Source organism: Mustela erminea, chromosome 6 (assembly GCF_009829155.1).
Source record: "Mustela erminea isolate mMusErm1 chromosome 6, mMusErm1.Pri, whole genome shotgun sequence".
Lineage (NCBI taxonomy): Eukaryota > Metazoa > Chordata > Mammalia > Carnivora > Mustelidae > Mustela > Mustela erminea.
This window is the reverse complement of record NC_045619.1, coordinates 57,478,772-57,505,557: the sequence shown is the minus strand read 5'-3', so window position 1 is coordinate 57,505,557 and position 26,786 is coordinate 57,478,772. Positions and strand designations below refer to the sequence as shown.

At 39.7% G+C, this 26,786-nt stretch overlaps 1 protein-coding gene across 2 annotated transcripts in view; it reads left to right on the top strand.

Moving 5' to 3' along the window:
* Window positions 1–26,786, top strand: part of GUCY2C (guanylate cyclase 2C) — a 130,871-nt gene that overhangs the window by 87,287 nt on the left and 16,798 nt on the right. For both annotated transcript variants that reach the window (XM_032347404.1, XM_032347403.1), the window contains exons 14-22: window positions 8,908–8,989; window positions 11,858–11,963; window positions 14,922–14,984; window positions 15,534–15,605; window positions 16,102–16,206; window positions 20,877–20,963; window positions 22,097–22,229; window positions 24,640–24,777; window positions 25,539–25,627. In XM_032347404.1, the coding sequence (XP_032203295.1) occupies window positions 8,908–8,989; window positions 11,858–11,963; window positions 14,922–14,984; window positions 15,534–15,605; window positions 16,102–16,206; window positions 20,877–20,963; window positions 22,097–22,229; window positions 24,640–24,777; window positions 25,539–25,627 (875 nt within the window). The remainder of the gene's footprint in view (window positions 1–8,907; window positions 8,990–11,857; window positions 11,964–14,921; window positions 14,985–15,533; window positions 15,606–16,101; window positions 16,207–20,876; window positions 20,964–22,096; window positions 22,230–24,639; window positions 24,778–25,538; window positions 25,628–26,786) is intronic.

Here is a 26,786-nt window from a genome sequence, read left to right as displayed (position 1 = left end):
CAACCACCTAACATTTGCCATCACTGGACAGGACCAGCCAGGTATGTCCTGGACAACAATATCTCAGGAAAATCTGGCTTAGCCAAGGCTTCTGACAATGAATATTAAGTAATTTCATGTTACTAATCTATTTCTTGAGAAAAAATGTTTAAATTTGGACAAATATTTATGCCCAAAGATGCAAAAAAAAAAAAAAATGGAAGAAACATTAACAAAATAATTTAGCAAATGATGATATATCCCAAATAGAATATCATAAGCCAATTAAAATAATTATTTACAAAGAATTTTAAATGACATAGGAAAATTTATAAGGTAAATTAACAGGAAAATAAACAACTTTTTTATTTAATGAAATTCTAACTTTGTAAAACAATGTTAGAAATAGCCTGTAAAGAAATATGCTAAAATGTTAACAGTGGTGGCTTCTGAGTAATAGGATCTTAGGAATATTAAGTATTTGTTGGTTTGTTTGGTTCATTGGTTGGTTGGTTGTTTGGGACTTTTTCTTTTCTTTTCTTTTTTTGCTATTTTATGTTTTCCTTAATTTTCCAAATTTTTCCATAATGAGTATATTAATTTACCATTTTTAAATATTAAAAAATAAACTAGAACTATTTCTCTCCCAGTCCTGGTCTGTAGGCAGAAACTGAAGCTGATATGATATAAAGAGAAAAGTTCTGGCTTGATGCACTTGATTGTGTTAATGTGTTTGACACACTTCGTATGTTTTCAGTCCTCTTGCATCCCATGAGTCAAATATGGTTAAAAATGATTCTTTTATTTTTATTCAGTAGCCATGAGCAGTTGGCTAAAGCAAAGAAGCAAGGAGGGAGGCGGGAAGTGAGGTTCCCACTCTTCTAAACAATAAGCAATCCTGAGCTGATTTCAGGTTTACTGTTATCATTTTTCAAGTTTTTATTTTAATTCCGGTTAGCTAACATACAGTGTTAATTAGTTGGAGGTGTCCAGAATAGTATGTACTTCCATACATACTATTTGTATACAACTTGTATACATAATAGTATGTATGTCCATACATTTGAGGTGTCCAGATGTATGTACTTCCATACATCCCCTGTGCTCATCACAGCAACTGTCCTCCTTCATCCCCATCACCTATTTCACCCATGCCCGCACCTCCCTCTCCTCTGGTAACCATAAGATTGTTCTCTATCATTAAGAGTTTCTTTCTTGCTTTCTGTCTCTCTCTCTCTGTCCCCTTGGCTTGTTGACTTTGTTTCTTAAATTCCACATATGAGTGAAATAATATAGTATTTCTTTTTCTCTTCTTTCGCTTAGCATTATCCTCTCTAACTCTCTCTACTCTAACTCCATCCATGTCATTGCCAATGGCAAGATTTCATTCTTTTTTATGGTTGACTGATATTCCATTTCATATAAAGATGTGACATATATAAATATATATATATTAATTTTATAATTATGTTAATTATAATATACTGTTATATATTTATATATAAATTTTTATATATTATATCATTTATATATATCTATACATATACATATATACACATAATATATAATATACATATATAAATTTCTATATAAAATATATATTACATATAATAATTACAATAATATATGTCTGTTCATGTCTTCTGCCCATTTTTAAATATTTTTTAAATATTTTTATTTATTTATTTGACAGAGAGAGACATCACAAATAGGCAGAGAGGCAGGCAGAGAGAGAGGGGGAAGCAGGCTCCCTGCTGAGCAGAGAGCCTGATGCAGGGCTCCATCCTAGGACCCTAAGACCACAACCTGAGCTGAAGGCAGAGGCTTAACCCACTGAGCTGCCCAGGTGCCACTTCTGCCCATTTTTAATTAGATTGTCGTTTCAGTGTTTTATAAGGTCTCAATGTATTTTGGATCCTAACATTTTTATTGGATATGTCATTGGCAAATATCTTCTCCCATTCTGTAGATTGCCTTTTAGTTTTGTTGATTGTTTCCTTCGCTCTGCAGAGACTTTTATTTTTATGTAGTCCCAAGAGTTTGCTTTTGCTTTTGTTTCCCTTGCCTGAGGAGACATACCTAGAAAGAAATTGCTATGACTGATATCAAAGAAGTAACCATCTCTGCTCTCTTCTGGGACTTTTGTGGTTTCAGGTCTCATCTTTAGGTCTTTAATCCTATTCCAAATAGTAAGATACCTAGGAATAAACCTAACCAAAGAAGTGAAAGACCTGTACTCTGAAAACTGTAAAACACTGATGAAATTGAAGATGACACAAAGAATGAAAAGACATTCCATGGTTATGTATTGGAAGAACAAATATTGTTAAAGTGTCCATACTACCCGAAGCAATCTACACATTTAAGTCAATCCCTATAAAAATACAAACAGCATTTTTCCAGAGCTAGACCAATCTTAAAATTTGTATGGGCCCACAGAAGACTCCCAATATCCAAAGCAATCTTGAAAAAGAAAAGCAAAACTAACATTGCCTTTTAAAGTTGATTTTTTTTCATTAACAAGCTTTTTTTCTTAATTATCTCTAGAACCAACTTCAAGATTTGTAGGTTTAAACCAAACTTACATGGGTTTCTGCAACTCTCTGCTTTTTTTCTTTTGTAGCTTTTTGAATTACAATTATTTTTTCTTATTTATATTTCTTATTTTCTTGTATTTCTTATTTGGTTCATTGGTTGGTTGGTTGGGACTTTTTTTTTTTTTTACTATTTTATATTTTTTTATTTTTATTTTTTATTTTTTATGTTCCCTTAATTATAGTGACAATATTAGTTTGTATTTTTAATGTATTTCTTTAAGAAATTTTGGGGCACCTGGGTGGCTCAGTGGGTTAAAGCCTCTGCCTTCGGCTCAGGTCACGATCCTCAGGGTCCTGGGATCGAGCCCCACATCGGGCTCTCTGCTCAGCAGGGAGCCTGCTTCTTCCTCTCTCTCTGCCTGCCTCTCTGCCTACTTGTGATCTCTGTCTGTCAAATAAATAAATAAAAATCTTAAAAAAAAAAAAAGTTTTTAGGCATTTTTTATTCAGTGGAATGATCTGTTCTTTGTAAAATGCTCAACTTCTCAAAAAGAAATTTTTAAAAATATTTTATGTATTTATTTGAGCAAGAGAGAACATGAGTGAGTAGCTGTGGAGAGGAAGAAGCAAACTCCCCACTGAGCAAGGACCCCGAGGTGAGGCTCCATCCCACGACTCCGGGCTCATGACCTGAGCCAAAGGCAGACACTTAACCAACTGAGCCACCCAGACACCCTTCAAAAAGCAGTTTTTGAGAGAGCTCTCCTTATTTACCCCAAAGAGATCACATTAAATATTCATGTTATATTATTCTTATTACAGGGACATTGTATCATTCTGAGCAACTTCACTTCATCCTCATTTAACCAGAAAATTCAGTTAGCCGGAGCTTTTCATTACTCAGCTGTTCCTACATTTAATTTTAAACTTTAAAAATAAAGTAACTCAATCTTTCAAATAGTATACCAATAAGATATTCCTCTGGTCTTTTATCTGGGTACACAGCTGCCCCCTAAGTAACAAAATGTTTCATCTGAGATAACACCATCACTGTCATTTCATTCATTCTACAAAGATTTAATAGTGCCAGGCAGTGTTTGAAGCACCTGGGACACAGCAATGGACAAGGCGCATTTGTTTCTGTTCCTCATCCACACCATCATCATCTGCCTCCTGGGTTATAATAACATCCACCTGACTTCCTGCTTCAGTTCTGCTTCCTGGCTACCTTCCATCCAACCAGCATTGCCACCAGAATGAAAGTGTGGATCCAATCATATGGTTATATTTTGCTAACACTCAATTGGCAGCTCCCCTTTAACCATAAAGTCCAAGTGACTTATTATAGCACAAAATGTCCATTAATTTTCCCTCTTCTCCAGCCGTATCTTTCTTCTTACCTGAAATCCCTTTCCCATTCCTTCAATTTTTACCTACTTCTTTAAAAAAAGGAAGGGTGAGGGACACCTGGGTGGCTCAGTCGGTTAAGCTGCTGGTCATGATCGGCTCAGGTCATGATCCCAAGATCCTGGGATCGAGTCCCTCATTGGGGTCCTTGCTCAGCGGGGAGCCTGCTTCTCTCTCTGCCTCTGCCTCTCCCTGCTTGTGTGCGCGCTCTCTCTCTCTCATTCTCTCTGACAAATAAATAAAATCTTTAAAAAAAAGGAGGGTGAGGAGTCTTGCAACTTTATGCCCGTGTCCTTAGTGATACTAATCTCTCTGATTAAAATGTATCACTCCCCCTGAAGCTGAGAAGCTTCTCATCTTCAACATTTAACTTAAATTTCATTTGTCTAAGCTTCTTGGCATCCCAGGAGGCTATTGATCTTGCTTACATCCCACCAGACTTCTAACATAGGATTTATATCATACTTACTTGTTTACACATTTTTTAAACCATACACTGTTTAAATGTAGGGTCTAATCTTTTTTTTTTTTATTTAAATTCACTTAGCCTACATATAGAACATCATTAGTTTCAGTTGTAGAGTTTAGTGATTCATCAGTTGCATGTAACACCCAGTGCTCTTCACATCACGTGCCCTCCTTAATGCCCATCACCCAGTTACCCCATACGCTCACCCACCTTCCCTACAACAACCCTCAGTTTGTTTCCTATGATTAAGAGTCTTTCATGGTTTGTCTCCCTCTCTGATTTCTTCCCATTCTTTTTTCCCTCTCTTCCCCTATGAATTTTTTTAAATTCTGCATATGAGTGAAATGATATAATTATCTTCCTATGATTGACTTATTTTACTCAGCATAATACCGTCCAGTTCCATCCATGTCGATGTAAATGGTAAGAGTTCATTCTTTTTTGATGGCTGAGTAATACTCCATTGTGTATATATACCACATCTTCTTTATCCATTCACCTGTTGATGAGCATCTCGGCTCTTCCCATAGTTTAGCTATTGTGGAAATTTCTTCTATAAACATTGTGGTGCAGGTACCCCTTCAGATCACTACATTTGTATCTTTGGGATAAATGCCTAGTAGTACAATTGCTGGGTCGTAGGGTAGCTCTATTTTTAACTTCTTGGGGAACTTCCATACTGTTTGCTTGTCACCAACAGTGTAGAAGGTCTCCCCTGTCTGCACATCCTCACCAATATTTGTTGTTCCTGACTGGTTAATTTTAGCCATTCTGACTGGTGTGAAGTGGTATCTCATTGTGGTTTTGGGTCTGTTCTTTATTCACATCTGCCCAACAAAGTGCCTTCAAAGGAACAAAGGAAGGAAGGACAATAACTATAAATCCTGAGTTTCTACTCAACACATAGCCACACTGTATTAATTTTAGTCAATTTACTAAGTGTGAATTTCTTCCTTCTTCAGATCAGGAGATTTGTTAACTGATTCCAAGATTCTTTCCAACTATCAGATTGTATGACTTGGTTTTATAAACTCATTTTACCATCACTGTCAATCTAATTAAATAGACTGTAATAACCATAGCAGCCACCAGAAGGCAGCTAAAGCTTAATCTTTGAACTGATGTCCCACTGTGACTTGACTAATTCAAGCAAAACTGAAAAATATGTTGAATTAACAACCATTATATTTAAATAGTATACAGTATATTTAAATATCATAAGTATGTTTAGTTGACAAGATGTGTGTGCTGTCGGGGGTAGATAGGAATTGAGATGCAGGAGGACCCAGCAGACAGAAGTCCTCCAGTTCCACCAATTCACGCTGTAGTCTAGGGGATGTGTCATTTCAGTAGACTGATGAGTAGAATCGCTGATGACTAGAAATTTATTTCTCACACCAACTTTGAGAGTGGTGGTAATAGCATTGGTGGCGGGGGGTGATAGGAGTGATGATTACAGTGATAATCAGAATTCGCACCATCAGATATGCTCATCCAAATCCAAAATACTAATCTGTTTCTGCCGTGATGAAAGAGAAATCAGAGCTCACATCTTCACTGTTAAAAATTTCCCCCTTAACCCTCTTAAACCGTTGGTGGGAGTGCAAGTTAGTACAGCCACTTCAGAAAACAGTGTGGAGATTCCTCAAAAAATTAAAAATAGATCTACCCTATGACCCGGGAATTGCACTACTGGGCATTTACCCCAAAGATACAGATGTAGTAAAAAGAAGGGCTACATGCACCCCAATGTTCATAGCAGCAATGTCCACAATAGCCAAACTGTGGGAAGAGCTAAGATGCTCTTCAACAGGCTAATGGATAAAGAAGATATGATCCATATATACCATGGAATATTATGCCTCCATCAGAAAGGATGAATACCCAACTTCTGTATCAACATGGACGGGACTAGAGGAGATTATGCTGAGTGAAATAAGTCTAGCAGAGAAAGTCAATTATCATATGGTTCCACTTAAATGTGGAACATAAGAAATAGCATGAAAGACATTAGGAGAAGGAAGGGAAAAGTGGAGGCGGGGGAATCGGAGGGGGAGATAAACCACGAGAGACTGTGGACTCCAAGAAACAAACTGAGGGTTTTACAGGGGAGGTAGGTGGGAGATGGGTGACCCTGGTTTTGGGTATTAAGGAGGACACATATTGAATGGAGCCCTGGTTGTTAAATGTAAACAATGAATCTTGGAATACTACATCAAAAACTGACGATGTGGGGCGCCGGGGTGGCTCAGTGGGTTAAAGCCTCTGCTTTCGGCTCAGGTCATGGTCTCAGGGTCCTGAGGTTGAGCCCCGCATAGGGCTCTCTGCTCAGCAGGGAGCCTGCTTCCCTTCCTCTCTCTCTCTCTCTCTCTCTCTCTCTCTCTGCCTGCCTCTCTGCCTACTTGTGATCTCTGTCTGTCAAATAAATAAATAAAATCTTTAAAAAATAAAAAAACTAATGATGTACTGGTATGGTGACCAACATAACATAATAATAAAAAAAATTCCTCTTAGCAGAAAACAAGATAAGAAGCAGAGGCCAAGGGGTATGTTAGTTAGCAAAGCATAAATCCTTCCAAGTCACCCCTTATAGAAAGCATGGAGACATTTTTAGTGAAGAAAATTCATGCATGTGGTGTTAAAATTCAATAGTAAAAATGTTCATAATGGAACATGTGAGTGTGCCTGGTCCCTCCTTTGTCAGATCTGGTCTCTGAGTCACTTCTGCCTTTAGTTTATTGCATATTTCTAAATAATATGCAAATATTCATAATTCATATGTATAATAGTATGCATATATTCATAATTGCATATTTTTAAATAATATGCATATATTCATTATTCATAAGCTTTGGATCTTATCTGTTTATTTCTTGTATTGATGAAAGATTTAGTTCATCTTCACCAGCCCTACTTCTTTTCTAACTTTTTCTCAATATAGTTATATTTGTCAGTACATTTATTGGGTACCTTTGTAATTTTAGTTAATATGCATAAGCTTCTAGTCTTGTTCTACCAAACTATATAAAAAACTTCATGGAGCTCCTGGGTGGCTCAGTCAGTTAAGCATCTGCCTTCAGCTCAGGTTATGACCCCAGGGCCGTGGGACCAAGCCCCATGTTGGGCTCCCTGCTCAGTGGGGAGTCTGCTTGTTCCTCTCCCTCTCCTTCTCCCTCCACTTGTTCTCTCTCACATAAACAAACAAAATCTTAAAAAAATAAAATCAAATAAAAGCTTCTTGCTTCCCAACTTGGTAAGATGAAGATATTACTATCTCTGTCCTTCCTACTACCTCCTTCCTACCTCCCAGATTCTCCTGCATTTTTAATTTGTCATAGCTGATAATATTTATTTGGTAGCCATATAAACCCTCTGTCATTTACCTATAAGTTGATTCTGTAAGTTGAAAATTAGTAACATTTTCATCATGATTATTTATATAAAGTGAAATAAGACTCTATTGCTTAGAATCCATTCCATTTTTCCTTCTTGGACTCACTAACTTCCTATTCTAACCAGAGTCCATTGTAGCATATATGAGCCGTGACTTTCTTGTACAGTTTTACTGTTGTTGTCCTTCTCAGTTTAGGCCTGTTCCTCTGCGTTTTCAGTTTCTGCTTCAATGCTTCCTTGGGTTGGATCCCCATTTTCCTGAATTCCACTTGCCTTTCTGTCAGTCTCTTAAATTCCTTCATCTTTACAACTCCACCTGCATACGTGTGCTCTAATAAATTAAATCACTTACATCCTTCATTGACTTCTGTCAATGACCCAGGAGCCCTTGGGAAGAACCAGCAGGCAACACTGACTTTTAATACTCCACAATGATTGTCTTTTCCTCTGATTGTACTTGGTATTAAAAAAAATAGTTGACTCTGGGGCCTCGGGTGACTCAGTCAGTTAAGTGTCCGACTCTTGATTTCGGCTCAGGTCATGATTCAGGATTGTGAGATCAAGCCCTGCGTCAGTCTCCACGCTCAGCAAGTGGAGTCTGCTTGTCTTTCTCCCTCCCACCGCTTGCGGAGTCTCTCTCTTCCTCTTTCTTTCTCTCTCTCTCCCTCTCTCTCAAATAAATATATAAAATCTTTTAAAAAAATAGTTGACTCTTTCTTCCTCTGTGAATTCTTCTTAGGTATATTGGTTTCAAGGACATCAGGTGGGTTTCCACCAAAACTATTTACATACTGGAAACTATATCATGTTCTTGTAACCTTTGGTGATTCCCATAAGAGACACAGGGTACAGACTCTAAGGACCGCCGACATTAAACCACTTCCCCTAGCATAATCCAGGTAGTTTTCCTCAGAGACCACAGATACAGGACCTATATTACCAATTAAGAGATTCATAAAAGATGAGGTTTTTTTTTTCAAAGTTCTTTCCTTCTCCCTTCTTCAAATTAGATTATACATCTAGAATCTTTGAAATGTTTTTCAAGTGTTTCCTTATCTGTTTCCTTATTCCTTTCAATGTGTTTCCTTACTAATGCATTTTTCACTGTCTTTTCTGCCACAGGTCCTCAAGTCCTGTTGATTGCAGTCTTCACTCTCACAGGAGCTGTGGTTCTGCTCCTGCTCATTGCTCTTCTGGTGCTGAGGTACCCACCACCTGCTTTGTCTTGCTGTGTCCACAGAGTGGGTTGGGGTGGGGGAGGGCGGGGAGATGGGTAAGTCTGATGTCATTCAAGGATAATGTATATTCATAAGAAGGTGTCTAGACAGATCTAAGATCATGAAGGCATTCTGCATCAAAGACTACACCAAGGGCAGAATAGTATTGAATGGATCAGTTTGAGACACCTGAACTCATATCTGTCTCAGTTCTGTGACTTACTAGTTGTGGGGTTTTAGTGTATTATTACACGTTACTTAACTTCACTATCCTCATCCGAACTGTTTTGAGAACTTGAAATAAGCTGTGGATAGTGACCACCATACAATAGGCATCCTATATGTGAAAATAGCTCTTCCGCTGTCTTATTGGTATTTTGTGGGAAATTTAAATCTCTATGTTATATAGTGTTCAGCCTGGAAAAGTCCAGAAATCACCTGCCTCAAACCTCCCATTGTAGCATGGGGAAAGAGACCCAGAAAACCCAATGGCTCGTCTGGTGTCACATCACCAGGTAGCTGTAGGACCGAAACTAACACTCAAGCCTTCTGACCCTCAGTTTCATGGTTGTTCTACTCAATTTGGGCAGAGGAAATGCCCAGCACAGTGTTAGAGGCATAGTGTATACTCAGAAATATTTGTTGAACATATAAATGAATGGGTGAATGCCACACTACACTAATCTGTGTATGTTAAATACATAAAACTTTCCATACCATTATATTGTCAGGATCACCTCCATTTCCTAACTGAACCGGACAATAATTTTTCTCTTCGTGTCACACACTTTGATCTGTATAGCACTGTACTGTCTCACGAGAGAGTCCAGTCTATTATATGTCAGGTAATGGTTTCTCCAAGAAAGGAAGTCAATTGTTCTGTTCAGTCTGAAGGCAGAACTTGACTGCTGTAACTGCTTACCCCAAATTTGAGCTGTAAATACACATATACTGTGTATGATGGCCATTTAGTTGAAGATAACCAGAAACCAAAATTTGAGGAGAATAAAGCAAGTCAAGAGCAAAGTCAGAGATGCAGCTGTTTTCCTTCAGAAACCAAGTCCAAATGAGTGTCAGGTTAAGGTAGAGGGGAAATCAAAGGTGAGAGACAGTAACAGATGGAAACAGGCAGAGACAGGTCTTCCCAATGGTGTGTCCACAAGGAGATCTGGTAGATACATGTTATCCTTAGAGTTTTCCATGACAACTGCTTATATATGGAAAGTAGTGAATGATTTATGGCAACCTCTGTTTCAAATGAATGACACATGGCTCTTGGAATGTAGAGTCTCTTGGAATGAAGAGATGAGAGCCTTTAAGGCCAAAAGCTTTCTTGGCTCCAGGATCATAATCATTGGTCAATGATATGCTGTTTTATATGTGATTAATAGAGGAATACTCAGAGTTAGATGGAAGCATAGGAAGAAAATAGTCATTTCTGCTTAGAATCCATTAGGAGGGGCATCATGAATGACCTAAGAAGGTGTGTAGGTAGAAGTTTGTGAAATAACGATAAGCAAACAAGCAAAGATAAACTCAAAGACAAAGAGGCCAATTCAGATTCCAGAAGCAGACATAGCAAGCAAGAGAATTTGGAATATGCTAGGGGTGACATTACAAGTCAATTGGGAAATGATGTTGGCATAGTAAGCTTGCAACATGGAAAAAATGAAATTAAAATCCTACCTGAAACCACACACAAATATAGAATTCACTCCATATGGATTATAAATGGAATAAAGACTTAAAGGTGAAATTCAAACTTCAAAACTAAGAGGACATTAATAGAAAAAGACTTTATGATCTCAAGTGGGAAAATATTTCTCAGTTAAGATAAAAAAGAAAAGTCATAAAAGAAACAAAATAAATGTAGCCACAATAAAAACTAAATGTTCTATACAATAAAGTTAAAATGAGCAATAAACAAGAAGAAAATACTTGCAACTCTAAAGGACTAAAGATCTGTTTTGTAGAATATATAGGGAACTCATGAAATTATGACATATGGGCAAATTTTTGAATGAATTTATATAACTATTCTATAAAATAGCTAGAAAGTATTTGAAAATATATTGAATCTCTCTATAATAAAAAAAATGAAACACAAAACAATAAACACCATCTCACATACATCATAATGGTAAAAAAAAAAAAAAGTTTGATAATACCAAATGTTAAGAATCTAGAAGAAATGGGAATTCTCATGTTGGAAGGCTGGAAGTGGTATAACCACTTTGGGAAACAGTTTGACCATATCTGCAAAGTTGTAAGTGTTTCTTATAACCCAAGAATTCTGCTTTATCTGTACTATCTGGGGAAACACGTAAAATAGTGACATTTTGAATGCTTAAATACATGTTACATTTTCTCCGTGCTTTTCTATTTTCTTTATATACTTGTTTCTTAAAGGCATAAATGCATAAAAAGAACAGGATTGTTTAGGAATTTAGTGTATTCTCTGGTGGCTTAAAAATTAACATATTTGCTTTTCAAGCTTACCAGTCTTGAATTGTGTCTGTTTTGTCCTTACTTTTTCCATATCATCTGTTCTGATTCTTTATAATAGTGAAGTGCTGCCTTAGTGAAGGATGGAGACAATGAAATGAAATGGAAAGAAAAGAAATAAAAGAAAGGAAGGAAGGAAGAAAAAAATAAACCATCATCAGAAATCCTTACAGCTGACCTAATGGTCAGCATTCACCAGTTTGGAGAACACGGAGTCATACCATTGGGCTAACAACTCTCACCACATATCTACCTGAGAAAATCAGGGTTGTAAATTTCTCTTAGTGTCCAGAAGCTAAATGACATGAATGTTAATAAATACCTATTGACTGGTTCTGTTCCTCTCACAGAAAATATAAAAAAGAATATGAACTTCGTCAGAAAAAATGGTCCCACATTCCTCCTGAAAACATCTTTCCTCTGGAGACCAATGAGACCAACCAAATTAGCCTGAAGGTAAGGCATACCTCACCTGTTGAGGAATTCTAGGGCTGGTGCAACTTGCCAGGTATTTGACAAGACTGGTAGCACAGTAAGAAATGGGCCAAGCAGGGATCATTTGCTTGGAATTGCTTAGGAATCTAAGACTTAGACATTTTCTGATTCTTAGCTTCCTTCCCGTCTTCCCTTTGATCCTCCAGTGCCCTAAATGTCAGCTGGTGGATCCAGTGAACCCTTCATGGAGGCCGAGATTTGGTGTGTTACTTCCTCTTTGCCTCTGACGCAGAAGGGAAATGCATATGGGTGCATTTGTCATGGAAGCAATGTAGAAACGGACAGAGCTTTTGTGCTCCCCTAAGCCTTGGCTGCGACTCTGCCCACCCTAAGGATGTATGGCTTATCTTGCTAGCCATGGACGAAAAAGGCCTCTGCTGACATTTGCCTGCATCTCCCTCAGCCAGGACATGCAACAGCAGCCAGGAGTAATCACTCGCCTTCAGGGCAGCCAGTGCTGGAGCCCAGTGGTCCCATCTGCGGTGCTTACCACAAGGAATTCACGAGTTACATTTTATCATGACTTTGCTGATGAGGAAACCAAAGGATGTGGGGTTAGAAAGCAGTGCAGGATGAACAGGATTACTGCAAATAATAAGAGTGGACACTTACTGAACCCTTCTTAGACCCGTTTTGTCTTCCCCCAAGCCCTGTGAGGTAACAGGGTTAGAACCTGGGGAACATGGTCATAGTTTGAACCTAGTGTGTCTCACTGTGAAGTCTAAGGTCCTAAAACCTACCATTCACCATATTCTTACAGAGTTTTTATACCAAAGCACACTAAGAGAAGAAGGAGACCCAGCACCTCCACATGAAGGGCATAGCGGGGTTCCCCAGCCCAGGGCCAAGTCAACAGGAGAGTGTGACTTGAGTTGCCTCCCTGCCTAAAATCAGCAAAAGAAAAACTGCAGCCTGGGTAGGGTGTGTGCTTAGCTCCTGGCACTCCATCCGTCCCCTACAGGTCATCCTCTAAGAACTAGGAGCCCCTCATGCTGTACCAGGACTAGGTCTCCCTTGTCGCCAATAATGCTCTGTTCTGAATGACCCTCTGTGGCGCTGGGAACCTCACACATAAAACTCCTATTTGCAAAGACCACTCTACCTCAGGCAAGCATCAGGATAAAATCCATCCTGCAGTAATTCATAGAAAGGTGCAAATGACCGTAACATTATTGGACTCCCCGAGGGAGAACTTCTAGACCTAAGTGATGAACTGGCAGTACCCCCGGAAGCAGGAAGGAGACCTCTAGAAGAAGTGCGTGCTCCTCCATCTCTGGTGTGGGACCAGGATGGGCTCCCACGTGGCCCACCTCCGCATACATCCAGCTGTGCCTCCCCTCCTCACGAGCCTCCCCTGCTGCCTCAAAGCCCACACTTCATAATTGTTCTTTTCAGTGAAGCCTAAAATACGGTGTGTCTATTTTCTTCAAATATAGATATTCCTAGACATAGAACCCATCCATCCCTCATCAGACATTACAGAACTTTTATGCACTAATTCATCAGATTAGCCAGTCACCTGCCTAAGAGAGTCTTTGGGACAATAAGCTTAGGACCTGAGAGGTGATTCGGGGTATGGGGAGTCACGGTCACGCTGAGTTTCAGGCAAGCTGGGAAGCAGGTGGACGAGGACGAGCTGTCAGGAGAGGTTTTCCAGTGCTGTGAGTCAAGTGGAACAGGGAGAAAGCCCAGGAAGGTCAGCCAGAGGGGAGGTGCCACACCACCAGACAGGAAGTGGTTCAAGTCCCCGGTGCGCGCTGAAGGCAGAGAGAAGGAAACAAGACCAAGGAATGGGATGAGAAAGACTACATCCCTGTACGAGTTCAGAAAGGGACAGAAAACCATAGCAGCCAGACACGGAGAGAAGTGAGAAAGGTCAAAGGGAAGAGTGACAGATGAAATCAATGATGAAAATAACTCATTTGAGGATAAAATACCTAAATTTGCAAAAAAAAAATTCACAAACTTTGTTATGTTTGATGCCCAATACCTGTGTCAGTTAGAATTTCTTTCAGAGAAATTCTGGTTCAAATGGTTTAAATAACCTAATCGAGGGCCCAGAAAAAAGAATATGAGACAAGGCAGCGAGCTCGGATTTTAACGTGCCCGTATGTGACACTTAGTGTCATTTAACCCGCATGTGGCGCATTAGTAAAATGAGAAGAGGAAGAGAAGACATCTGACATTTATGAATCGGCACTGTGCCAGGCATCATGCTTGGAATTTGATAGAGTTTATCTTGCTCCCATTTCAAAAGGTCCTGCGGGGTAAGTTTGAACCAGTATCATTATACATCACAGGTTTCTATGAGAACTAAATTAAAAGATGCTGTAGTTCTCAATCTTTTTTTCTGCCTTGACACCAGAAGTCTAGCAGACCAAGAGCCATATCTAGCCTGCAGTGGGGTGTGTGTGTGTGTGTGTGTATCATTCACTATTTAACATCTTTTAAAATTAATTGCCAAATATAAAAATTTGGGAAATGGCATAGGAAAATCCATATTACCAGCTTCTTTTGACAAATCAGGTGATCTGGCAACTCTAGGCTAAACCCAGAGCTGATGGCTGCCCCCTGAGGCACCCCACCCAGTGTCCTCACTTGCATTGCTAATTGGGCCCTGAGGTGTGAGTTTGAAACTCAAGGGCTCAACAGGCTCCTCTGGGAGCACCTGTCTGTAGCCACAGACTATGATTCCCAGCAGAACCGGCCAGGAGAGGTAGATATCTGGAGGGAAGACCCTGGTGGGGAGGGAAGGTACGTAGTGACAGGGAAACACAAGGCAATTGTCACAGTGTTGCTGGGAGCCTGCCCAGCATACTGTGAACCAACAACCCACCAAACAGAGCCTCCTTCTCTGCCTTTGCAGTAGATGGGACAAGATAGAAAGTTTCTATAATAATCAGTCTTTTCTTGTGCCAGATCGATGATGACAAGAGACGAGATACAATTCAGAGACTCCGACAGTGCAAATACGACAAAAAGGTGACTAGTCTCCTCTGCTTCTCTGAACTCTCAGTCAGGCTGTGTTCCAGGCCTTCTGCTCATTGTTGCCCTGGTCCCTGACATTGACCGTGTAATGGTGCGGGTTGACCCACCGGGTTGTTTCTGGAGCTTTTCACAGGGATGGGCAGGGCTCTGCTTCACAGTTAGAAAACTCACAGTCCTGAACAAACTGAAGGACAAATAGAATTTTTAAGAGGGGTAGAGAGTAGGAAGGAAAAAGAGAGCTGCCCAAACCACCCTAGGATGACACCGTGGCTCCGCTACAGTGGGGATATAATCCTGTAAGGGGGTTTTGTATCTTCCTTCCTCCCTGGACCCTCCCTCTTCATTTAACCGTTCTTAAAGAAACATGCAGACCTGAGCCTATGCCAGGGGCTAGGCACCCAGGATGTGAATACCAATAAAATCGCATCAGTGCTCTCCAGAGCTTGAAGTATGCGGGGAAGATAGACACACAGCAAATTATTATAATATGCACATAGTGGTCATGCTACAACATTATCTCCTTAATTCAAATGATCTTTGCAGCGAGTCATTCTAAAGGATTTCAAGCACAACGATGGCAATTTCACCGAGAAACAGAAGATAGAATTGAACAAGGTATGTGTCCCTTACTTGAAATTCTTAAGTGAGAAATAGCTTCACTCCATCTTTCCCGAGCACTCAAGTCCCCGGTGAATACAGATGCTTATGGGGGATGGAGGAAAAAACAAAAAAAACAAACAAAAAAAAACCCTCAGACCAAGAAATGGGAGAGACTCTACTTCTCCTTGTTGAAAATTCTGCCAACAGAAGTTGAAGAGTGGTGTTTACTGGTGTAAAACAAATTAGAAATCTACTAGCATGTCCTTGAAAACGGCCCTGATATTATTAGAGCGTTGTCAGAGGTTCATCTTCCAGTCTCCTTGCTGATAAAAGAAAAACTGTTGAGGAAGACGTAGTGTCCATGAGGAATGTGCTGACATTCCAATATACCAGGAACAGTATGTCTTCCCAAAGACCTGAAGCACGGCGGGCATGTCTTATTAGCGTATTAATTCTTACAGTGGCCCTGGTCTCTGACTGACTTCCTTTATAATTAAACACATTATCTTAGTTGCTTCAGATTGACTATTACAACCTCACCAAGTTCTACGGCACAGTGAAGCTTGATACCATGATCTACGGGGTGATCGAATACTGCGAGAGAGGATCCCTCCGGGTAAGAACCGTGATCATTTCCAGTTTCCTAACTGGCCAGCCATATGGGAAAAACAGTATTGAGTAGAAATGTTAAATTGTTTGCCCAGTGAAAGAATATCAGAGAATTATTAGGAAAAAGTGGTCGGTCCATATGCTTTCCAATTAGACCACTTAGACTCTCTCAACCAGTGTTATTACATCTTTACCAAAATACAAAACACAAAAACCAAGCCAAAAATAGGAGTGTAGATTGAAAAGCCGGAGAACAGATGTGGGAAAGTGAGTGAGTACCTCTAAATTCATTTTATTTTACTTACAAACTTGCTTTTGTATTAAGAGAAAAATGGATAGTCATTATGATAGCATCAGATAAGCACCGGAGACTTGTCCATAAGTCCTGGTTCTGCTACAGGCTAAATTCCCACCTTTCTCTCCTTTGGGAGGGATTAAGGGTGGCCCAGCAGTTGGCAGATGTGGTCAGGTGTTCTGGCTGAGCAAGTCCAAAGCAGAAAGAACAAGTAAGACAGGGCTGAACCAAGTTCTTGGGAAGAACAAAGCTTCAAGCTAGGAATATCAAATCGCTGGGTAGTTCAGAAGGGCAGGCATACATGAGAACCATTTACATACAAGAAAGCATACATGAGAACCATTTACATACAAGAACCGAAGTCAGGTTTCAAGGAGAAACAGGACCGGAATGGGGAAATGGGCAGGAGCAGGAAGGAATCCAGGATAATTGGATCAAAGAGCATGGAAATATTTGCACGTCACCTTGAGCACCTTCTAGGCGTATGTTACAAAAGCTTTCAGCCTTCTAAATACCTTTGAGTAGAGTGACCATATAGTTTATCAGAATGCTTTGAGAAGGAAAGGGATACTATAGCAATTATGTTGGAACAGCAGATAAAAACTGTAACGGGATCCAAGCAAGCAAGGATGTGTGGTCACTGCCTTTGGGCTACATTCAGACATTTCTTAATTGTCTTAAAAATAACTTCATTGTCTGCCCTACAACAAAGCCATAATACTAAGAATCGGGGCAGCAGCAACTTCAAAGAGGTCCAAATAGTCACAATACAATATAATTTTTAAATAATAAAATTTTAAAATTAATTACTTAGAATTTTTTTTAAATAAGCTTTGATTCAATTAAAAAAAAAAAGAAGAGTAGCTTTCAAAATGTGTGGCATAAACTCAAAACTACCCTAAAGGAAAAAAACAATAGCCCTAAGTGCTATTTTCTCTTTAAAAAATAATCTATTCAATGCAAAATTTAGAAGAATAACTATGGCCTAAGGAAAGGAAACTTACAAAGTTTAATTATTATTAAAAAGAATTTTAAATTACTTTCATGAGGTTTTTTAAATATAAAACATAAAAGCTTTGACATTGGCCCCAACAACTTCTTAATAGACACGTCTCCTGAGGCAAGGGAATCAAAAGCAAAAATAAACTATTGGGACTTCATCAGAATAAGGAAACAAGCAGCAAAACTAAAGGCAACCTATGGAATGGGAGGAGATATTTACAAATGACATCTCTGATAAAGGGCGAGTATCCAAAATCTATAAAGAACTTCTAAAACTCAACACCCAAAAACCTAATAATCCAGTTTTAAAATAGATTATTTTTAAAATAAGACTTTGTAGAGAATTAACTGAGGGTTAGCAGATGGGAGGTGGGTGGGGATGGGTTAAATGGGTGATGCGGATTAAGGAGGTTTGATGAGCACTGGGTGTTATATGTAAATGTTGAATCACTAAATTCTATACCTGAAACTAATATTACACTGTTTGTTAACTAATTAGAATTTAAATAAGAACTTTGACTGAAAAAAAGCCCATAAAAGCCTCTCCCACTTCTAATTAAAATTTTTAAACAAAAATACGTGAAAATGGGAATAAAAAATAAAACTATGAAAAAAAGGTATTTTCAGTTGTGAAAGATTACTTCATGACTATCTAAATTATGAAATCTTAAAAAAAAGAAAAATTTCAGAAGCAATATAAATAATCATGGAAATTTGACTCAAAAACTAAAAACTTTAGGACAATAATATTACAAGAGGATGTGAGGGCCATCTGGCTGTGACATCTGTCACCCCATTGATCACCAGGGTTGATTCGGCTGATCTGGCTGGCTAGACAGATGTCCCCTTCCTTCCTTACCATTCCATGTGCATCCCTCCCAAAGCTGCACACTCCATCAGAGAGGACGACAACCTTCCCCGATAGAGGAGAGGACCATCCTTTGGTCCAAGCTTTACAAATAGCTACACTCCCCGGCTAGAACCGCCAAACAAATGAGGCGCTGCACATGACAGTCTACCTTTCTTTAACCAAAAAAAAAAAAAAGATACAAGAAATTATAATTTCCATTATAGATAATACCAGATTCAACTTAATTCTTTAAAACTTCAAAAAATAATTCTTGTTGTCCACATAAATACTATTCTAATGTTAAATGAAAAATGAACATCTTCTAAATTCATTTAATATTCAACAAGGCTAACATAAACTTGATGGTAAAATATGATTAAAGACTAACCACATTTATGAAATCAGGTGGAAAAGTTATAAATAAAATACTAGTAACTCTAAGCCAGTTGTGTATAAAAAGCATAATATTGTCAGATATGGTTAATTCTATGAAAGAAAAAATATTAATATAATACATCATTATCAAAAGGTCATGGAAAACTCATATGATCATTTTAATCAGTGCTGAAAATTATTATTTAAACTGATGCTGATATAAAATAAATATACATTCCTAATAATAACAGCTTCGGGTCTTTCAAAATTATAGAGCTTCCTTGATTTACAATGGGTTACATCCCCATAAAACCATCCTAAGTTGAAAATATCTCAAGTCAAAAATGCATTTAATACATCTAAACAACCAAACAGTGTAGCTTAGCCTGGCCAACCTTAAATGTGTTCAGAATGCTTACATTATTAGCCTATAGCTGGGCAAAGTCTTCGAATACAAAGCCTGTTCATGATTGAGTTGAATATCTCATGTAATGTACTGAACACTGTACTGAAAATGAGAAACGGGAGGGCTTTATGAGCAGAGAACGTTTGTAAGTGTATTAGTTATTTACCCCGTGATCAAGTGGCTGGCGCACTGCCCAGCATCATGAATCGCCCGCCCAGGGGAAATGATCCAGATTCAAAATCTGGAGTATGGTCTCTACTGGATACATACCACTTTTACACCACTGTTATGAAGTAGAAGAATTGTAAGTTGAACCATTGTAAGTCAGGGACCATCTATAGAAATGTTATTCATAGGAGGGCTAGACCAAAACTGATTCATTTGATTTCTGTGAGATGAAATTTTAGAATACCAATTCACAGGGCTTAGTCAAGGGTTTCATTTGGCCTTTTAATCCCTAAAATGCCCAGTCAATATTTAGGTAGCATTTTTCGGCGCTCTGCCCTAAAGTAGGAAAAGACTATTTACCTGAGCGGTCCTAGGACCCCTTCTGGCATTGCTAACTCATGTTGGGAGCAAACAGCAGACCCTTCTCCAGGAAGTCACTCCTTTGTGTCTTGAATCTCACAGCAAAGGCTGTGCCAATGCAAATGTTGTAGTTCCTTCCCTAACATAATCCCTTTAGGCTTCCATCCATGGCAAATCCCATCCGAACCTACTTTTATATGAAAACAAATGGACCAGTCTCTCCCTAGATAAAGACAATATGCTTCCCGTCTCATAAATATACAACAACGCGTTGGCTAACCTTATTAGGAACAGTTGATTCATCTAGGCAACACATAGTTATGAGCCATCTATTCATGCCAGACGTTGGTCTAGATATTGCAGATACAGAGCAAAGATTATCACAGAGTTTACATTTTCATAGGAAGAAAAGATCATAAATAAAAATACAAAATATGTCAGGTGCTAAGGGAAAGAATTACTTTAGAGTCTGTCTGCTCCTAATTTCCCTCCCTTAGCCTGGCCTGGAACCCACAGCCAAGGCAGCCTTATCTGAAATGATTAATGACTTTGGCCCCTTCTTTGGAAATTATTGGTGCAGTCTGAGTTAAAACTAAAGGTCAGATGGAGCTATTGTTCGGCTGTTCGAGTTTTACTGTGAAGAATAATTACTATCTTTGCTAAAACGCTGTATCTTGATAGAACAATCATCGTATTAAAATGGTGAGTGCAAAATTCTAGGTGAAACAATGCATGCGAAATACAAGATCTCACTCTTATTGACAGGAGACCTGGTAAACGTAAAGAAAACTTAGGGCTGTAAGCTAATGGATGCAACTGATCATAGAACATAAGCCTAAGGAAGGGATTCCTGAATAGCAATTCCTGGTTAAAACACACTAGTGGAATTTCAGTGAGCAAGACCCTGCAGCCCAGCCACCTGCGAATTGGACCAACAACCCACGTTCCAGGCAGTGTCTGCTCATTCCTTTATCCCTGGCAGGTAGAAGAACCAGGATTTGGGATACTCGGGGTATCTCCTGCTCATTTCATTGCTGTGAGAGCCGCCCGATGTTTCATAGGGAAGAAAAGAAATACATTTTAAGAAACCCAGGGTGACAGAGTTTTTTCGGTTTGTTTCTGAGCCCCAGGTCCCCGTGATTAGATCATTATTAACCTCTAACCGTCTCTCCACAGTACCCCTCCTTGCGACAACAATTCTTTTCTTTTTCTGTCATTCAGGAAGTTTTAAATGACACCATCTCCTACCCCGATGGTACATTCATGGATTGGGAGTTTAAGATCTCGGTCTTGTATGATATTGCTAAGGTAAGAGACCTGCAAACATGAAGTTTATGAAAATGAAAAAGGAAAACAGATCTAGCAGGCTTTCAACCTCTCTGAGCATTGGTTTCTTAACCTGTAAAATGATAATAAAAATAGAACCTGTGTCAGAGGGTTGTTGTGAGGATTTTGTAAATAATGCATGTGCTTCGTATGATGCTTAGTACAAGTAAATGTTCTATACACAAGCTCTACTTTTTATGTTCATATTTTTTCTTCTCTGAGTTTGGGGCACTCATTTTCTTAGACTTCCTAGAAAGCAAAATCATATTAAGCTACATGCAAGACACCAATCTTCAACTTTTTACAAGAATCTGTTAAGGGCAGGCAACCCTCTTGCACAAGGCCAATAATGACTCTGAACGTGAATATTCCCAGATAAGATACGAAAAAGGAAGTGGATAGCAGTGACCAGGACCTCATTCAAGAATGAAGAAAAATCTGTCCCGAGATTGAGCTGTTTGATACAGTCTTAAATCGCCTGAAAGTCATCTAGGATCAGAATCCATTTTTTAAAACATTATAGAATCCCCACCCTCTTTGCCACTCACTTTTCATTCCTGTGATCCAGGCTGAAAACCAATTTCTGCAAGGACACATCTGGCCACCAGAGGGAAACACCGCAGCTCGAAAACCTAGGGTGGGGTGGAGGGGAAGCCTTCCCCTTTCATAACTGAAGGAAACAGACTCTTTCAAAATAGAATGAGACCAAATATATTTTAAAACATAACAAGCCTAGCTCATCCTTTCAGAAAGGCAAGGCTGTATTATTCATATTTTTTTAACTGAAGTAGAAGACCAGAGACACACCCAAGATCACAGATGGAATAAGTGGTCAGCAGAAACGCTTAAAAAAAAAATTAGGATCAGCCCTTTGTTTCATATTAGATGTAACCATTTAACCACAGTCTTTAGACAATTGCCTCTTAAGATGCAATGCTGAGGCAAATAGGAAGGCATTAGTATTTTTAAAGTAAAATTAATGGAACTAAATTTAAAATCTGGTCATGTGAATCTATCGGTGTGCTGAAATGGTTTCAGAATGTCACTTCTTTCTTTAAATAATCAAGAAGCTGAAGAGTGTCCTTTCTGTCTCCCTGTTATCCGAAAAATTACAGGGTATGTCATACCTGCACTCTAGTAAGACCGAAGTCCATGGCCGCCTGAAGTCCACCAACTGTGTGGTAGACAGTAGAATGGTGGTGAAGATCACTGATTTTGGCTGCAATTCCATTTTGCCTCCCAAAAAAGGTCTGTAATGAATGACATTTTTACTGGTTTCCCTGAAAAAAATTCTCACAAGTCCATGCTGGTCAGAAAATAAAGACCTGGAGCCACAGGAGGAAAGAGCTGGCTGGTCCTCCAACACGTCACCGTTGTCAGTTTCCAACAAGTCCTTCTTGAGTGGAGCAAACCCTCTCTGTGGGTTTCCTTCATCTGTGTGGTTCTTGATTATCAGGGAGGAAATCACCAAGAAATTACTGGCTGTGGAAGCAGAACTGGGTGAAAAAATAGACAAGGTTAGAGTCTTAAGAGACATAGAAATCAACCTCTTCCTTTGTAGGAGACAGAATTGAGGCTCCAAGAGCCCAAGATATTTGCCCAGGAAGACGGAATTCAAGGCTGAAGACCTATTTCCAAACTCTTATTCATTTATCTGTGATAATGATAAGAAATTATAATGATAAGGGGGAAAACCCCTCTTACTAGTAAAATTATTCTTACCTATCCCTTTCTGGGTTGTAATAAGCATCAAAAACAGTAACAGAAAGCAAAGTGATTTGCAGTGTTTATAGGGTCTTTCATGTTGAACATTTATCCAATTTTTACTATAACTCAGGGTCAAACAGCCTCAGAAATCTAGCACTCATATATAATGCCTTAAAATACCACCTAGATCCAAAACTTAAATTCTGTTTCTAATTTTCTTTGGCAATCCTTCAGTTTTCCCTTCATAAAAGAAAATTCATGGGGCACCTGGGCGGCTCAGTTGGTTAAGCGTACAACTCTTGAACTCAGCTCGGTTCTTGATCTCAGGGTCAGGAGTTCAAGCCCCACACTGGGCCCCACACTGGGCCCCACATTGGGCATGGAGCCCACTTAAAATAAATAAATGAAAATAAATTAATTTTAAAAAACAAATAAGTGAAAGAAAAATTACAATTCTCCTAGTTCTTCAGTCGCATCGAGCATGACATTGGACTCACTCCAGTAAATCCTTCATAAGTATCTACATGTGGAGGAACAAATCTCCTTCATTAGGGACTCACCACAACACAAAATCAGATGGATTGCTGGTCAGATGCTCTTCTCTTGAACACCAGCCAGTTATACCTACCTGTCTGTGCTGTTGGTTACCTGAAATGTTAACACATAGATCTACTTGCCTTTCCTATGACCCCAAACCATTAGGATCAATCGTATAGGAATCACAAGTCACCTAAATTAAGAAGACATAAATTCAAAAAGGTAGTGAACATTTAGATGGCAAACCAAATGAGGAAAACCTGCTTCAGCTCAGGCGTGCCGCTGCACCTCACAACATGGGTCCATAGGTTCTTTTCATTGAAACCGCTGAAGACAGGAATCGCAAGAAGTTTAGAAGGAGCTAGCTAGGTGATCCTAGAAAATTTACATGGGATGGAGGAAAGTTAATGGTATGCCCTTATTGTTACTAAATAAGCTATGTAATAGGGTTCAAAACCCAAGTGTCTGTAGGAACCAAGCATGGAACACAGAAGCGCTTCACTGGTGTAAAGTGAACTACATGGGAAGTGTTCAGAAGTAGCAGGCACAAAATGTGAGAAAATCGTATGCATTATTATTATTTTTTTTTTTAATGAGAAAAAGAGAGAGCACGAGTGGGGTGGGGGGTCAGAGGGAGAAGCAGACTCCTGGCTGAACGGGGAGCCTGACTCGGGTCTCGATTCCCGAACGCTGGGATCATAACCTGAGCCAAAGGCAAACACTTAACCAACTGAGCCACCCAGGCACCCAAATTGCGTGAATTATTTTTTAAAGGATACCCTGGGAATCCAGGAAAACACATCTGTGAGCAATGGCGGATTTAGAGGCTGCCAATAGGTCCCATCTGCAAAGTATCAGTGATAGGCTCTTTATTTAAATGTGTTTAAACATGCATTCATATATATTAAACATAATATTTTTACATGACACAAAATATATAAATGCATTTTATATTTTACAATAAAAATATATAAATTTATATATTTTTTATTTAGGAAGGTTTTCATAGATGTATACCATACGTCCCAAAAGCTATTAAATCCTCAGCTGCTCATATTCTACCACTCTAGTTCTACATCTATTTCCCGAGCACTTCCTGTACCCCAGGAGCTGCTCTAGGTAGGCTGGAGGGTTTTCATCACTTTGATCCCAGAAGTTTTAGGGAAGACATTGCTACGTGACCTCACCCAAATCCTGACATTTCATAGTCCACTTAAAAGGCAAGGGTGTGTGTCCCCCCGCACCACCACTGTCACCAGCATTAGCATAAACTCCCCCAAAGTTTGGGACATATAAATTCAAGGCCTCTCGGATTCAGGGTACATGTTACAGAGACTTAAAGAACAAAAGTGGGTTGGAGACCTATGGGCCACTCATCTCCCTCAACTTTGCAATCTCAATGCTGAATGCACAGACCTGTGGACAGCCCCGGAGCACCTCCGCCAAGCCAACATCTCCCAGAAAGGAGACGTGTACAGCTACGGGATCATTGCCCAGGAGATCATCCTGCGGAGAGAAACCTTCTACACGTTGAGCTGCCGGGACCAGAACGGTAGGAGTCGGACTCATTCATCTGCCCTCTCAGGGAGCCTGCATTCCAGGTTGACCTCACCTCTTTGTGACCACAGCTCAGTCCCCTCATCTGCAGAATTGATGGCATATCTGCCCTGCACATGGCACAGGGCCTCGGAGGGGTCGACAGTGTGAATGTTAGAGCGCTCGGAAGAGTGTAACATGCCAGGTGTTGTCACTGGCAGTATTATTATTGTCATTAAAGACTCTCTTTATAGTCCCCGCCCCCTTCCCTTCTGAGTCTAACAAAAGACATGTGTCTGTTTAACACCTGGACTAGATCACTCTAGTGGGACATAAGTGTTGTAGTTCCTACTGAGAGGAGATCTATAGTTTTTGTACATGTCCTTTCAGCGCGGGGGCAAATGCTTCCTCGCTTTCATCCAGTCCTTGCTTACTGAGCAATTACGTCCCAGGTCTTGACTCTCTGGAGGGTGGGTGTCTAAGGGATGGAGGGAGGGAGGGCTAGGGTCTCAGAGGAAAACTGCTCAAGGTGGTATCTGAGTTACATTTTAAAGGCTTAGTAACCTTAACTTAAGCTAACCTCCCAGGTATAAGTGGGCATAGGACCCCTTTACCTGGTGGCACAGTCATCCTTTGGAATGCTGGCCTTGGCTCTGTGACCTTCACCCTGGGCACCCATGGCTGTGGGGCGGGGCTGGGACCAACTCAGTCTGGCTGCTGCTACTGTGTTTCATGATGCATTCTTTCTTGTAATTTCAATTATTCTCATCCCATCAGAGAAGATTTTCAGAGTGGAGAATGCCTACGGAGTAAAGCCCTTCCGCCCAGATCTATTCCTAGAAACGGCAGAGGAAAAAGAACTGGAAGTGAGTGCCTCCCCCTACACGAGTTTCTGGGCTGCTCTGACAAATTGCCAGCAACTCGGTGGGTTAAAACAACTGAGATTTATTGCCTAATAGTTCTGGAGGCCGGAGGTCTGAAATGGGTCATACTTCCTCCAGAAGCTCTAGAGGAGATTCCATTCCTTTCTTCTTTCAGGAGCTTCTGGGGGCTACTGACATTCCTTGGTATGTGGCCCCAACACTCCAATCTCTGCCTCCATGGTTACAATCTTATCTCTTCTTTGGTCTAATCTCCCTCCACTTCCCCCGTGGACAAGGATTCATGGGATTGCAGGTACCTCCCAAGATACTCCACAGTAAGGTTCCCATCTCAAGGTCCATTACTTCATCACATCTTCAAAAACCCTTGTTCCAAATAAGGTGATATTCGCAGGCTCCAGAGGCCAGATCTGGGACATTCCCTTTGGGTACCATTATTATCAGCCTGCCACACTCCCCGTCCTTTCTCACCTCTCCCAACTCAAGAAAGAGCTGGCTCCTGAAACCCGTATCACATTCTCAATTTTTAGGACCTAAAAGGTCAAGATATCTGTGTGACACCCTTATTAGGCTTGTAAATCCTACCTACTGATTTACAAATGGATATGTTAGCATCTAGAAACAGGATACATTCCAAGACCCCCAGTGGATGCCTGAAACCACGGATAACACTGAGTCCTATAAATACTGTTCTTTTTTTTCCCTACAAATACATACCTATGGTAAAGTTTAGTTTATAAATCAAGCAGAGTAAGAGATTAACAACAATAATAATAGAACAATTGTAACAAGATAGTGAAACAGAAGGTATGTGACTATGGTCTCTCTCTCTCAAAAATATTCTTTTATATTGTACTCATCCTTCTTGTGTTGACGTGAGATGATAAAGTGACACATGATGAGACAGAGTGAAGTGAATGATACAGACATGGTGAGGTATTGTTAGGTTTGACCCTGCTGATAGGTCAGAAAGAGGGTCATCTGATTCCGGACCGTGGTTGACTCAGACACAGAAGAACTACTGGAAATCAGAATCTTCTGAGGCAGGGTCTGGGCATAAGAAACTGGAAACCTTCCTATATGATTCCCCATATAAACCCTTGTGGAAGAGCCTCCTATAAGAATCACTGCCACGTACCCACTA